Genomic DNA, 14,416 nt, shown 5'->3' with positions numbered 1-14,416 from the left:
TTGGTGGTCCCTTCTCCCCTGGGTCCCAAAGTCATCAAGTAATTTAACTAATTAAGTTCTGTATAAAAGGTGGTGTATAATGAGCCTGAGGGGACAGAGTGGCAATAGGGTAGCGGTGAAGCGCTCTGGTTTGCGAACCAGGCAGCCTGGACTCATAACTTTGCTCTGCCATTTAATAACTTGTTTCATCTCAACTTAATCTCTTCTACTTCAGTTTCTCCTCTGTAAAGGGTAAATAATACTCGTACCTATTTCATAGAGCATTTTTGAGGACTGGTGAGCTAAAACATGTAAACTAACACACAGAGAACAGTACCTGGCTCATTGTAACCACTCAGATTGTAGCTCTTGCTATTTTCCTTCTTGTTGACTTTTAGGAGCACAAGGTGTCAGGTGAAGCTGTGCAACAACAGAAAACAATGGGACGGTCATACAGGGGTCAGGATAGAAGTTACTGACCCCTGAACCTTCTGTGTTACAGCGAAAGCAGATGTAAAGAGGGTGAGAGAGAGACCCAGTGCAGGGGGTAGAAAGAGTCAAGAGTAGGGGCCATAGCATGGCATCTACAGTGTTTCCAAGTGTATCTAGAAGTATTACTGTAGCTGTTGTATTTCACACCGGAGTGGGATTGTATATTCACTAGCCCAATCCCTGTCCCAGGGGAGACAGTCAAGACCTGCTCATTTACTAAATAAAAGAATAGAAGGAGACAGGGAGAACATCCACACCTAGGAAATGGAAGGAGGAGGAGAATGTTTGCTGGACAGAGAACTATGGTAGGATGAAGTTTCAGTATTAAAAAATGAAAAGAAAAATAGGGCAGTCATCAATGTTCAATTCTGTAGACATGAAAAAAATAACAAGGGTTGAGAGAAGTCCTTGTGTTTGGAACCAGATCATTGATAAGTCAAAGCTGTAGTTTACAGAGTATGGGGCATGAGTGGCAACCTGTTACAGATGGTGTGGAAGCAATAAGATTAGAGAATTTATTTGGAGACATTGGGTGGGAAATCTTTTTTTTTTTTAAAAAGGAAAATTTGGAAAGTAGATGGAAAACAGCAGATAAAATGCTTTCTGAGCATTTAGAGTTTATGTATTTTTCCACCTGTACCATATATTTCTATGTTTTTCCACTGGGGCTTCCCTGATGGCCCAGCGAGTAAAGAATCTGCCTGTAATGCAGGAGCTACAGGAGACACAGGTTCGATTCCTGGGTCAGGAACGATCCCCTGGAGAAGGAAATGGCAACCCACTCTAGTATTCTTGCCTGAAAAATCCCATGGACAGAGGAGCCTGATGGGCTACAGTCCAAAGGGTTGCAAAGAGGGAGACACAACTGAGTACAAGCACCTACCTACCTGTTTTTCTATGACACAGCTTAACAATGATAAAGGAGAAGAGCCTTAATTGAATTAAATAACTGTTTAATTAACCACATTCGAAGATGCTATTACCTGCAGCAGGAGGTCCAAAGATGAATCAGATGTTCATTTGATGTCCACAAACAGTGTACTTCCCAGGGAGGAAAATAGACACAACCACCTAAATCATTGGTTGGAGTCTTTGTGAATTTGATTCTGGAGAGGAATTCAGCCACAAGTAAATCCTTAATATGGGGTTGGCCAAAAAATTTGTTCAAGTTTTTTCCCTAACATCTTATGGAAAAACACAAATAAGCTTTTTGGCTAACCCACTGAAAGAGTGGGAAGGGATATCTATTCGACTGGTGTGCATCTCATGGGAGAGACACACATATGGACGTGAAAGGAAGGGGCCAGAGAGTTGGGTTGCATCAGCCATGGTCATTGAGACATGTGCACATCTAAGGCGCAAAGGGGTAAATGCCACCTAAGATGTAGAAACACGGTGGGGGCATGAAGCAGAATTGAGCTGCCTCCGTCGTGAAGAACAGCTTAGGCTCAATGGAAAATCTGCCCAGGGTGCTTGGTCTTGAAGGATGGTGGACCACATCCCTGGCAAGAGGGATGGGAAGGGTGATGCGAGCCAATAGGATCTAACTGAGAACAGCAGTGAAGATGGGTCATGAAATAAAGTCGGCTTTATTTGTGATGTTTGTGTCTAAATAAATGGCTCTAAAGAAGAAGAGTAAAGGAAATTTACTGAAGTGTATTATGGTCTGAAAAAGTGAGTTGTAAAGAGGTGGAATTAAACCATATATTTTCGTTCTCCGTGGAAAGACGGCGGGTTCTGAGTGGATAATGACTCTGTGACCAGCTGTGGAGTTGGGCGCTGTGTGAAAACTTGCTGGATGATTTGCTAGGTTTCATCACCAAATTACTTGGTGAGACCTAGAAGTGAAAAGATGATGGAAGGCGGATAACTGAAAGGAGTTAAAATGAAAAAAAAAAAAACAACCAAATTTTAGTGACAAAGCCTCAATCAGTTAATATAAAGTCCAAGTTATATTTGAAGTTACAAATTTCAGTGTTTATCCTCTGGACTGAAAATATTAGAGGATAATGCTTTGGATGAATGAATTAAAGATATTCAAATACTAGTACAGGCACTTGGAGCTGATGGAGCAAGACTCATGCGGCATGAACTTTTTGCGAGGTCAGATTTGTGGGGGGACCCTAGAGGTGTGTGTTTTTAATAAATAACATCATTCTCTACTTAATGCTTCAAAATTTGGCTTTTCTATTTGAAAAATCATAGGGAAAAGTCTATATTAATACATATATATTTGATTCCTTTTAAACTGCTATGGATATTTTATAGTTGATTTAAGCAAATTCCCTCCCAGTGGATATCTATATTATTTCTAGTGGTCTGTTTATAAAAACATCACAATCAATTCCTACCTACCCTTGTATGGGCTTTCTCCATGCTAGTCCTTATTCCTTATGATGGGATTATCTTAAAATGCTAGGGATCCCATGGTATGTAATAGCAATGACCAACAATCTCCCTCAGTGCCCAATGCCAAAGACTTCCTTTGGCCAATCTAAATGTCACACTTGCTGTGTGAAACAAGTTGCTGTGATTTGGCCAAATATGCCTGAGAAGCTGCTGAGACCCTGTCCTTAACTTTTGGAGTAAGTTTTCTTGATTCTTCTGCTTGCCTGTCCTTATAACAACCATTGCTGCAATGCTAAAGCTGGAGCAGGGCAGAGTGAGAATATCCTTTTATAGACAAAGTCCATGGAGCGCCCTCTTGTTATCCATCAGAGTTTTGTCCAGCATGTGAATGGAGGAAGACTTCCTCTGGGATGATGAAGTAAGATATCGTATCTTTAGATTTTGTTATTATAATTGATCCTTTGTGATCCTGTCACCTGAGGAAATCCCAAGAGTTAATAAGAGTAGTAAGTTGGGTTTCATTCACAGTGGAGTGATTCACCTGTAGGATTTCATAACAGGCCAGGAAGGCGTCATAACTGTGATAAAGATTGTGTTGATAGGATTATTTTTGTGGCAAGGTAATCCTGTGCCACAATACCTGGGACAAGAAAACAAAAATCCTTTATCTTTTCTTAAGAATTTCACAAAAGAGTGGGCACAGAATGTACAGGGGTGAATGCCATTGGAATCAGAAGTATGTAAAAATCCAGACAAGAGCACTACGTTTCGCTGTTTGGACAGTTGAACTTGTAGAGAGAACCCTTTGCATCACTGAGTTAGCTGCTTTTGATAACAGCGATGCTTTGTTTTAGAACCCAGGAAAAGTATTAAAGGTTTCTTGGCTGTTTTGTCAACAATTCTAGATAATAACGTCTCGGTATAATTTTTTCATTCTTGGGAACCATGTTTATTTAACTCTCACAAGACTGACCAGGCAGAGTAAGTGCTATTGTGGATTAGCAAGGCGTGAAGACTTGTCTTGGCCAAAACACAGCCTGAATCTGCCTTCGCATCCATCTGTTCCTCACTGAATTAAGCTGCCTTCTAAAAGAAGTGATGTACTGAGACAGAGATACATGTTTACACAAGGACAGAAAGAAGCCTGGGGAATTTGGAGGTGTGAAGCTCCGTAATGCTTATCGTTTGCTCTTTGGCCATCCGTAGGGAGGTAAGCTTACTCAGAGCTCACGTACGAGCGTCCAGGTACTGTAAGTCAACCACTGTGCGTGAGCTTTCCCCTTTCTTGTTCTGTGAGATGAAGGCCTCAGGTGCGTGTGGCTTGGTGAGGTTTGGAAGCATTTGCATCTGTGTTTAAAACAAAGGCTATTTTTGTCTGTCTGTTCCCTATGAGAGCTGAGTCCCCTGCCTGCTCCTTTTTCAGACATATACAGCCTTATTTTGGTGTGTTTTTCTAACCCTCTTCTCAAACACACTTGATCAGCAGGATCACCTGAAGAACTGTGATTTCTGTGATCAAGCAAGTTGAGGAAACAGTCTCTCAACTTGGTTCATGTGCCCTACCTCTTGGAGTTTAATTATTGAGTCCTGTCCAGAGCCAAAAGTGTTTGGTGTCCCGCATTGCTCTTGGCACTAAATCAACGAAAACAAAATAAATTAGCCAACAGTCATCCACTTCCTAAGGACCCTTTTTGAAATCAGGGAAGACTCAATCAGTGTCGTGAATTATAAAAATACTGACTTATTATTTCCACAATGATATGGGTGCCTACTGTGTGCCAAGCATTTGTGCTGGGGATATATAGCCATCAAGAGGCAACTGATAACATTGATCAAAGTGTTTCTCATGGGATGGATACCAGGTTAACTACATTACATACATTTTTTTTTTTTTCATTTAAACACCAAAACTCTCCTTTGAGGTAGGTATTATCACCTTCATTTGAAAATTAAGAAACTTATTTCAAAAGTTTGACTTGGCCAAGATTATGGAGCTAGTAACAGGGAGGTTCAGAATTCAGTCTGTCAAATCCCACACTTCACGCTTCTTACCCCAGTGATTGGCTTTACTATACGTAGTACACACAGCTCCTCATTCTACCTTTTGTATTTCAGACAGAGGTTCTCAATTCTGGCTACACTAGAATTCCATAGGAGCTTTTATTATTTTATTTTATTTTATTCCATCCTGTCATAATCTATTCTATTCTGGGGAGCTTTTAAAAAGTATCTTTGCCTGGGCTTCACCCTAAACAAATTAAATAAGAATATTTGTTGGGGCCCAGGTACCAACACTCAAAGCATCATGAATTGCCATAAGTAATAGATACTACTTCTGCCAGTCTAATAGTTTTCAGCACTCTACTTGGAATATTCTACTGATTAAGCATTTAAAAGTTCTGAGTAATTGTTCTTCCCTTTTAATAAAATTGGAAGTAGTCAAAATATAGCAAATACTCAAAGAATGCAGAAGTTTCCCAAGAGGAACATGATGATAGATCCATTTAAAGAGGAATTTGGAAACTTGGAGATCTATTTGCAGGAGAAGTATAGTCTAGAGTGAGTGATGAGAAATCACCTGGCATCGCGAACACCCATGAACTTCTGGATTTCTTTTCTGGTGAGATTCAGAAAACCTGAAGACTCTTAATATGATGGGGGAAGAAAACCTTGGGACAAATGGTGGTTCAAGAAAGTTTCCTTCATCCTTGGTGAGCACAGGCCACAAATCAACTTTTTTTTTCTTGGTCCAAATGCAAGTAAAATAAAAGCTAAATAGTTTCAGTCTTACTAACTTGGATGCGTTCATATATGATGTGCTCTAGACTAAAAGGTTTATTTTGAATGCTCTAAGAAAAAATACAGTGCTGAAAAATAGATATCTAAGTTTCTTCAAGCTGTTTGAAAACATTTAATTGCTCAAACAATGCATGTGTCTATACTTATGTAAACTTTTAAGTTAAAAATTTTGTATTTCAAGCTTTCAACACTTTGTAAAACATCTATGTCATGATAGTAATAGCTTGTCTTTATGAAGATGGCCATCTAATTAATTATGGACTCTCCACTAATTAAATCTGATTTTGCCTTGCCTTCAGCCAGGGAGCTGTGACTGCTCCCAGAAAGAGGTTCTTCTCAAAGCATCTGTATCAAATATTAAGAGTAAATAGCTGAAATAATCAGAGTTGTGGTCCATACGTTCCCTAAAAAGAGAAAGACAGGGAAAGTAAATTTGGGGTCCATGTGTTTCAAGTTGGATGCACTTCTGTGAGAGGAAAAAGATCCAAGGTTGCCAAGGGAGGGAGGGCTTTTTTAAACCAGTGGGTCCTTAGCCAGAAAAAGGAAGAGCAGCGACTGCCACTCTACTATCATAAGTAACTTGACTCTTTGCATTTTGAAAACTAAGCCATGAACGCTGATAGAAGACTTGGATCATAACATTTCAGTGGGGTTGAGTCATTTTATATGAACAGGTCATCTCCTATAAAAAGTAAACAGAGGGGGAAAAAAGAAAAAAGAAAAACGTGAAAAAATGGCCTCCTTTTTTACATTTCCACATAGGTGATCTCCATACCAGGAGATGAACTTCTTGAACTTGGTTGGGCGGGAGACGGACCTGGTTGGGCGGGAGACTGGAGCCCCTCAGAGAATTTGGGATTCTTCCATTTTTACTGGGAGGGTTGGCAGGTATAACATGTGTTGTTATGTGAGTCCATGAGAGCCTCCAGGGTTCTAACTCCCTGCCTCTCCGTGGGGTGGGGAGTCAGTCGCTCACTCTGAAGCACGCGACTGGGTTCTGTGTGTGGCTTCCCCATGAGCAGTGGCTTGGAAGTGTCAAAGCATGAGAAGCATGCCCTGCCGAACAGCATGCGCCGCCGTCACCTTCTACATGGTCCTGCATGGGTGCGCTCATGGGCCGTCGGCCTCCCGGCTTAGGGGTCCTTTCTTTCCCTACAGAACTCCCTGAAGGCATCCAATCGGAAGAAGAAGAGAACAAGCTTTAAAAGGAAAGCCAGCAAAAGAGGAACCGAAGTAAGTGCTTGAGGGTGATGGTCCAGGGAAATCCACCTTCCTCTCCACCGTCTCCTCCGTCTGACTTGACCTGGCCCGAGCTCCTTTTTCTGATGCGTCTCCTGCCACTCTCCTTCACCATACCCTGACCACACTGGGATTCTGCCGGTTCCTTTAAAATATACACATAAAACCTCTTGCCACTTGAGAATCAAAGTATTTGCTCTTTTCTGTGGAAGTATTGTCACAAAGATGATAAAGATGAAGATGAGAGCTAGAATGTATCTAGAACACTTCAAGCCTATAGGAAAAGAAAAGATCATGGCTAAATTCTTGGGGGCAAGTTATAGTTTGAGACACTTTCTCATGTTGAGTAAGCCCTGTGAAACAAGATGTAGTGTATTTGGGGGGATATGTTGATTTGGGGGATGGGGTGGGGAGTGGCAGTGGTTCTAGAAATACCTCACTTGCATTGCTTTGGGGCTGCTTTTCAAGTCGTGGATGTATGTCTCAATAGTGCTGCTTTCTTTCTTTAGCAGGAAAACAAAGGTCGTCCTTTTGTGATAAAACCTATCTCTTCTCCGCTCATGAAACCTTTGCTTGTGTTCGTGAACCCCAAGAGTGGAGGCAACCAGGTAAGTCAGTTTTCATGGGTTTCACTTGGAAGTTTCAACGCTTTCTTGAAAACACATTTCCTGGCACCAAGTAAAATAGCACTATGTGGGACTCCTAGCATTGGAAGAAAGCCAGTTTCTCCAGTAAGGCACAGCTTTGCACTTGACGGGGCCAGGTGAAACCTCGAGGTTCTAGGATTTACCCCTCTGCTTCCACGTCAAGCTTCACTAGAGGTGTCAAAAACCTAATTGCTAACATTTTTCTTACAGATTTTCAAGAAAGTTCCTGCTACAAAGTCTCAGTGTTTCAGCTTTCTCAACTCCTATAGTTAGAAGCCCTTCATGAGCTTGTGTGTGTGTGTTAGTCGCTCAGTTGTGTTCAACTCTTTGCAACCCCATGGACTGTAGCCCACCAGGCTCCTCTGTCCATGGAATTCTCCAGGCAAGAATACTGGAGTGGGTAGCCGTTCCCCTCTCCAGGGGATCTTCTCGACCCAGGAATCGAACCCAGGTCTTCTGCATTGCAGGCAGATTCTTTACCATCTGAACCACCACCTGTGTTTCTTTCTGCTGTAATTGAGACTCAACTACTTTTTCCCCTGTCTTCAGAGGGAAGAGAGAATCATGATTTATTATCCATGATAATCATGAACAACAGACGCCACCAAGGCTACCAAAAATATATCACCTTTCACAGGTTTCGTTTGGTCTTTGCCCAAGTCCTACTGAATGGTTAATATCAACCTCATTTGAGGATAATGTATAGCCTTAGAAAAGTAAAATTTAATAACATGTTTAATGTACACAGCTCTTTAAAGGATAGAAATTGTTCTAGAATCCAGGTGTTTGTCTCCTCGTCTAATTCTCGTCCCACTCTCTGAGGCTTCTTATCAATACTCCTCTGTGGGTTCTGGTTTTGCTGTGACTTTCATGTGAGTTTGGATGATATTTTCTGTGTCTGTTAAGTGTACAGTTTACATTTTGAGACAAGATTCCCGGAAGGGTCACGCTAAGCAACTTAAAGATTTAAAACTGTTTTAGTCACCTCGTATAAGAAGGAAAATCATAGCATTAAGATTGACCCAAGATAATGCTTGTTCTTATTAGTAAAGTTAATGGGTGTTTTCCAGATCACGTTAATTATAGTAAAGCTTCTCATTTAAAGAAACATTATCCCCCTTTCCTTTCTTCAAAATTATGTTTCTTTATGTATTTGCTTAATTTTTGGCTGCGCTGGGTCTTCATTGCTGCACGCTGGCTTTCTCTAGTCGCAGCATGTGGGGGCACTCTCTGGTTGCTCTAAGCTTCTCGGTGCGGTGGCTTCTCTTGTAGAGCCTGGGCTCTAGGGTCAGGCTCAGTAGTTGTGGTAGGTGTTAGTTGCCCCGTGGCATGTGGGATCTTCCTGGACCAGGGATCAAACAGGTGTCTCCAGCATTGCAAGGTGGATTCTTAACACTGGACCACCAGGGAAACCTCCAAATTCTTTTTATTTTTTTTTTAAGATTTTTTTTTTAAATGTGGGCCATTTTTAAAGTCTTTATTGAATTCGTTGGGGCTTCCCAGGTGATGCAGTGGTAAAGAATCCCACCTGCCAATGCAGGAAACGCAGGAGACTCAGGTTTGATCCCTGGGTTGGAAAGATCCCCTCGAGTTGGAAATGGCCACCTGCTCCAGGATTTTTGCCTGGAAAATTCCATGGACAGAGGAGCCTGGTGGGCTACAGTTCATGAGGTTGCAAGGAGCTGGACAAGACTGACTGACCGAGCATATTGAATTTGTTAGGATATCGCTTCTGTTGTTTATGTTCTGAATTTTTTTTTGGCCATGAGGCATGTGGTATCTTAGCTCCCTGACCAGGAATCCAACTCATGCCCCCTGCATTGGAAGGCAATGTCTTAACTACTGGACTGCCAGGGAAGTCCCCCCAAAATTCTTAATATTAATTCTTCTGTTAAAAGTCTATATTAACATTGTAGAGCATAGGGAAAAGAAATGTTGTAAGTAGAGAATTTATTTTTAACATCCTGCTCTTTTGACTTACTGAGTGATGATCTTCATGTTGTAATGATGGTGATCCTAAAACTACCTCTTGAGAAATTCTTGGGAGTGAAGTTCAATTTGCTCTGAATCTTACTCCTTCTCTAGGTCTAGTCTTGGAGAAGACAATGGCACCCCACTCCAGTACTCTTGCCTGGAAAATCCCATGGACGGATTTTCCTGGTAGGCTGCAATCCATGGGGTCACTAAGAGTCGGACATGACTGAGCGACTTCACTTTCACTTTTCACTTTCATGCATTGGAGAAGGAAATGGCAACCCACTCCAGTGTTCTTGCCTGGAGAATCCCAGGGACGGGAGAGCCTGGTGGGCTGCTATCTTTGGGGTCACACAGAGTTGGACACGACTGACGTGACTTAGCAGCAGCAGCAGCAGCAGCAGGTCTAGTCTTTCCATAGCCTGACTAGGGTTGAGGGTATGGTTGGGGACCATGGCCCACAGCACAGTTATTTAATGTAAATGACTCCATGATTTTGGCCGCCTGAGCTCCACATGCTAATTAATGTCAGGTACATTTTCTCTTAAGAGTCTATGTAAAATGCATTAATTAAATTCTTATAAGCTTTTTCCTTTAAGACATTTAGAAAATTGTAGATGATCTCTGCTTTTGAGGAGGAGGCAGTCCAGTTAAGGTACAGCCTTTTCCTGTTTCAGTCTCTGTATAAATTATTAAAGAGAGGGACTTCAGAGATGATCTAAGATTGTTTCTTCTTTCACTAAATAGAAGACAGCTCAAGGAAGCAGAAGTGAATTTTCTAAGGATGTTGTGTTTGTTAATGACACAAAAGGGGCGAATGGGAAAAAGAATCTGAGCAACATTAAGGAGATGTGAATTCTCAATTGAGTGGATCAGACCACAAGTGCTGTGAAATTTCAGAGGCAAGCAGTCACTTGGGAGTGATAAGGAAATGGTGTCAGGGAAGGGGCTGAAACAGAAGACGGACACCACTCAGTTGTGCAGAGGAAACTAGGGTCGTGCCCTCTCCCCCCTCTCTCTTGCATCACATTCACGTTCATCCTTTACTGCTCCGCAGCACCTTTCTGAACAGTTGCTCAAAACTAATTGGCTTGTCTGCTATGCTCCTGAAGTCCATGGCGCACATGTGTACTATGGAAATTGCAGCGTTAAGTCCTGTCCTGTGTATACTATGTGCGTCTGTACTGAAGAGACACAGGCTTTGTTAATGCCCGGGGCTGCCCCTCTGAACCTATGATTTCTAGTACATAGTGCATGCTGCTGCTGCTGCTGCTAAGTTGCTTCAGTCATGTCTGACTCTGTGCGACCCCAGAGACGGCAGCCCACCAGGCTCCCCCGTCCCTGGGATTCTCCAGGCAAGAACAATGAAGTGGGTTGCCAGTTCCTTCTCCAATGCATGAAAGTGAAAAGTGAAAGTGAAGTCGCTCAGTCGTGTCCAACTCTGTGTGACCCCATAGACTGCAGCCTACCAGGCTCCTCTGTCCATGGGATTCTCCAGGCAAGAGTACTGGCGTGGGGTGCCACTGCCTTCTACACATAGTGCATAGGAATGAACTATAATTGTTTAACCAGCAGTATGTGTAGAAGTCGGGGTGTTGTGATGAAAGTGATTCATTTTGAGCACAATATAATGGGTAGAGCATACATATTAAGTTATTAGAAATGTGGTTAAAGATTAGAAAGAACTTGTGGAGCAGTGTCTTAAATCCTGGCTGAGGGTTTTGGATTTATATTAAAAAAAATTGTGTATTTTTGCTATTTAAAGATTTTTTTTAGTTTTGAAAAATATTTTTTTAAATAAAGGAGTAATATGATGGCAGACTAATTAGGCACATTGAGAATACATATAAGTCAGGAGGCTATTTGTTAGCGTAAATTAGAGGACTTTGTTGTTCATCCATTCTATATAAAATAGTTTGCATTTACTAATCCCAAACTCCCAGTCTTTCCCTCAACAACAAGCACAAGGAACTATATTCAACATCCAGTGATGAAGCATAATGGAAAAGAATATGAAAAATAATATATATATATTATATATATGTATATCTGAGTTACTGTGCTGTATAGCAGAAATGAACACAACATTGTAAGTCAAATATGCTTTAATGAAATTTTTAAAAAATTGCATGGAGAGTGCAATGGATGGACCAATGAATGGATGGGTAGACCTATGGGCTAAAGGATGGCTGTGTGGATGAATAGATGGGCAAGGGGAGGAATGGGATACTTAAAAGGAAGTAAGGCATCAAGATTTTCCAGCTGATTATCTGGAAAGTGGCTTTGTTATCAATGGATTTTTCAGGAAAGGGAAGAATTATTTTGGGAAAGATGTTGAAATGTGTTTGAAGAATTTGAGATCACAGTGAGATATTCAGGTTTTAAAACTGGCCTGTTATTAGAAGCAAAAAGCTTCATGACTTTGCTGTCACTTGAGGCACTTTGGCTAATGAATGCATTGCCCAAATGAGGTCACTTCCAGAGTACCTAGGATTCTCAGAAATGTGACTAAGCAAATCAAAATGAATAATGCGTAACTTCAAACTTCTGTGTATTTCCTCTGTAAAGTAGAATTCTTTTTTAAAAAAAACATTTATTTATTTGGCTCTGCTGGGTCCCAGTTGTGGCACAGGGGCTTTCATTCTTCACTGCGGAGTGTGGGATCTTTATTTGGAGAGTGCAGGATCCTTTCTTTTAGGATCCTTTTTTAGATCCTGTTTTAGCAGCATGTAAGATCTAGTTCCCTGAGCAGGGATGCAACCCAGGCCCTCCCCCCACCTCCCTGCACTGGGAGCTTGGAGTCCCAGCCACAGGACCACCAGGAAAGTCCCTCGAATTCTTTACTAAGCATAATAAATACAAAGAACCTTCTTTCTAAGCACAACATGGAATGTTGAAAAAGCTGTAGAGAAATCCAAACACCTATCTATAATTAGAATCTTTCAAAATGACCTCCATATATTTATGGTTCATATATTTATGGTTCCTTCTTCAGTGTTAGGATGGCACACCTCTAACCACCCCCACCCCCTGCTCTGGTGAGCAGGGCAGAGTCATGGTCAGGGGTGACCTAACTCCTCTTTTAGGTCTGGCTGTGGCCATACCGTGCCCTTCACACTGCACATGAGTCAGCTGTAGGGTGGGGGCGGTCAGGGAATGAAGTAAACCACCCCACTTGGCAGAACGGAATCAGAGGAAGTTTCTTATTCCTCAGCTCCCTTGACTCTCTGACCCAAATGAGCCACAGCTGAGACCAAGAGGCAGAGAAGAACAGAGGGTGGCAGTGAAAACAAGGCAGGTTATCCCCAGGGAGGAGGAAGGGGGAAGGATGTGCCTGCGCTTTCTTACCTGGAGTTTCTCCTTGGGGGGCATTCTGTGCTCAAACCTGAAATGATGTGGTGTTCTCCTTCGAGAAGGAGACCATTCACGTTTATTTACCTTAGAGACAAGTTGAGATTAGTAACATGACCTCTGCGTGTGTTTGACATCCCCAGACAGCCTTTGAAATGCCATTCATCAGAATCTTTATCTGAAATTTTCAGTTTGGGGAAAATTCAGGAAATTTCATCCTGACGTTAGGGTTCAGTCCAAGGAATTTCTGTCTGAATATGTGCCTCTTACTCTCCCCTCTTATAGTCCAGTAGTTTTCCAATTTCTGTGTAAATGAAGCCCATGGAAACACTTGTTAGACATATTCTACCCTATAAAATCTGGTGCTGTGTGTCTGGGGTGAGGCCCAGGAATGCCACTGGTGAGCATCTCAGATAATTCTGACATCAGTCTTTTGTGGAACTCATTTAGGGGCACATCGTCAGAGTCATATCAGGGTTTCTGAGATTACCTGGGCCCTGTGTGAGGAGCACAGCAGGTGAGAATTTATTGGAGATGAAGGTTTATTTTTTTGTTTGAAAAATAGCATCTCAGTTTGTCCTTACAGTCTTCAAGGAAGGTCATTTCTTAGCCCTTGAGAAGTGGTTCTCAACTCCCACTGCCTTTAAAGATTCCAGCAGCCTTTAAAGACAGTGATGTCCACTCCACCCCATGCTAAGACCTGTGAGGAGAGGGCGCCTTAACTGGTCTAAGCTCCTAGATGATTTTCTTGTCTAGCAAGTGTTAAGAATCATGGCCTTTTTTCCTCTTAAGCTTCTGTGTGCATGAATCACCTAGGGATCATGTTTAAATGCAGATTCTGATTCAGTGAGTCGGGGTACCTCTGAAATCCTGCTTTTCTGACAAGCTTCCTGGTGCCACCATTGCTGCAGCTTGGAGACCACACTGATTCACAGGAATTTACAGCAATTAGTAGAGAAATGGGGCTTCCCATTTCCAAAGAATCCTCCTGCCAATGCAGGAGATGAAAGACACGTGAGTTCGATCCCTGGGTCAGGAAGATCTCCTGGACTCTGTTTTTTGATTGTTAAATCAGGGCTTTTGCCTTTTAAGAATTGATTTGTCTTGCTCATCTGTGTCTAGATATAAAGTATTCCCCCTACCCCTTTCTGTTCTTGAAGGTTAGGCTTCACACTTAGACACACAAAAAAAAACCTTCTTAGATAGCTGTTCTTCAAATAATTAGACTACATCGCCATCTGCTGGCAAGTAAAATACCTACAGCTCTTTTTTTTTCTTTCTTCAGTATTTTTTCAGAAAATTTCCAACACTTGGCAGGAAGATACTGAGCTGAACATGGGGGCGGTTTTTATATCTTATTTTTTAAACAATGACTTCTTTTAAACATGTATTTGTGTGTTAGTTGCTTGGTCTTGTCCGACTCTTCGCAACCCCATGACTGCAGCCCACCAGGCTCCTCTGTCCATGGAATTCTCCAGGCAAGAATACTGGAGTTGATTGCCATTCCCTTTTCCAGGGGATCTTCCCGACTCAGGGGTCAAACTCGGGTCCCCCACATTGCAGGCAGATCCTTTACCGTCTGAGCC

The 14,416-nt window shown here is 42.0% G+C and overlaps 1 protein-coding gene across 2 annotated transcripts in view; it reads left to right on the top strand.

Moving 5' to 3' along the window:
* DGKI (diacylglycerol kinase iota) overlaps positions 1 to 14,416 on the top strand; it is a 515,206-nt gene that overhangs the window by 264,944 nt on the left and 235,846 nt on the right. For both annotated transcript variants that reach the window (XM_061414831.1, XM_061414832.1), the window contains exons 9-10: positions 6,778 to 6,852; positions 7,368 to 7,466. In XM_061414831.1, the coding sequence (XP_061270815.1) occupies positions 6,778 to 6,852; positions 7,368 to 7,466 (174 nt within the window). The remainder of the gene's footprint in view (positions 1 to 6,777; positions 6,853 to 7,367; positions 7,467 to 14,416) is intronic.

Source organism: Bos javanicus, chromosome 4, assembly GCF_032452875.1.
Source record: "Bos javanicus breed banteng chromosome 4, ARS-OSU_banteng_1.0, whole genome shotgun sequence".
Taxonomy (NCBI): Eukaryota; Metazoa; Chordata; class Mammalia; order Artiodactyla; family Bovidae; genus Bos; species Bos javanicus.
The sequence above is the reverse complement of the archived record's forward strand: the minus strand, read 5'-3'. Positions and strand labels throughout refer to the sequence as shown.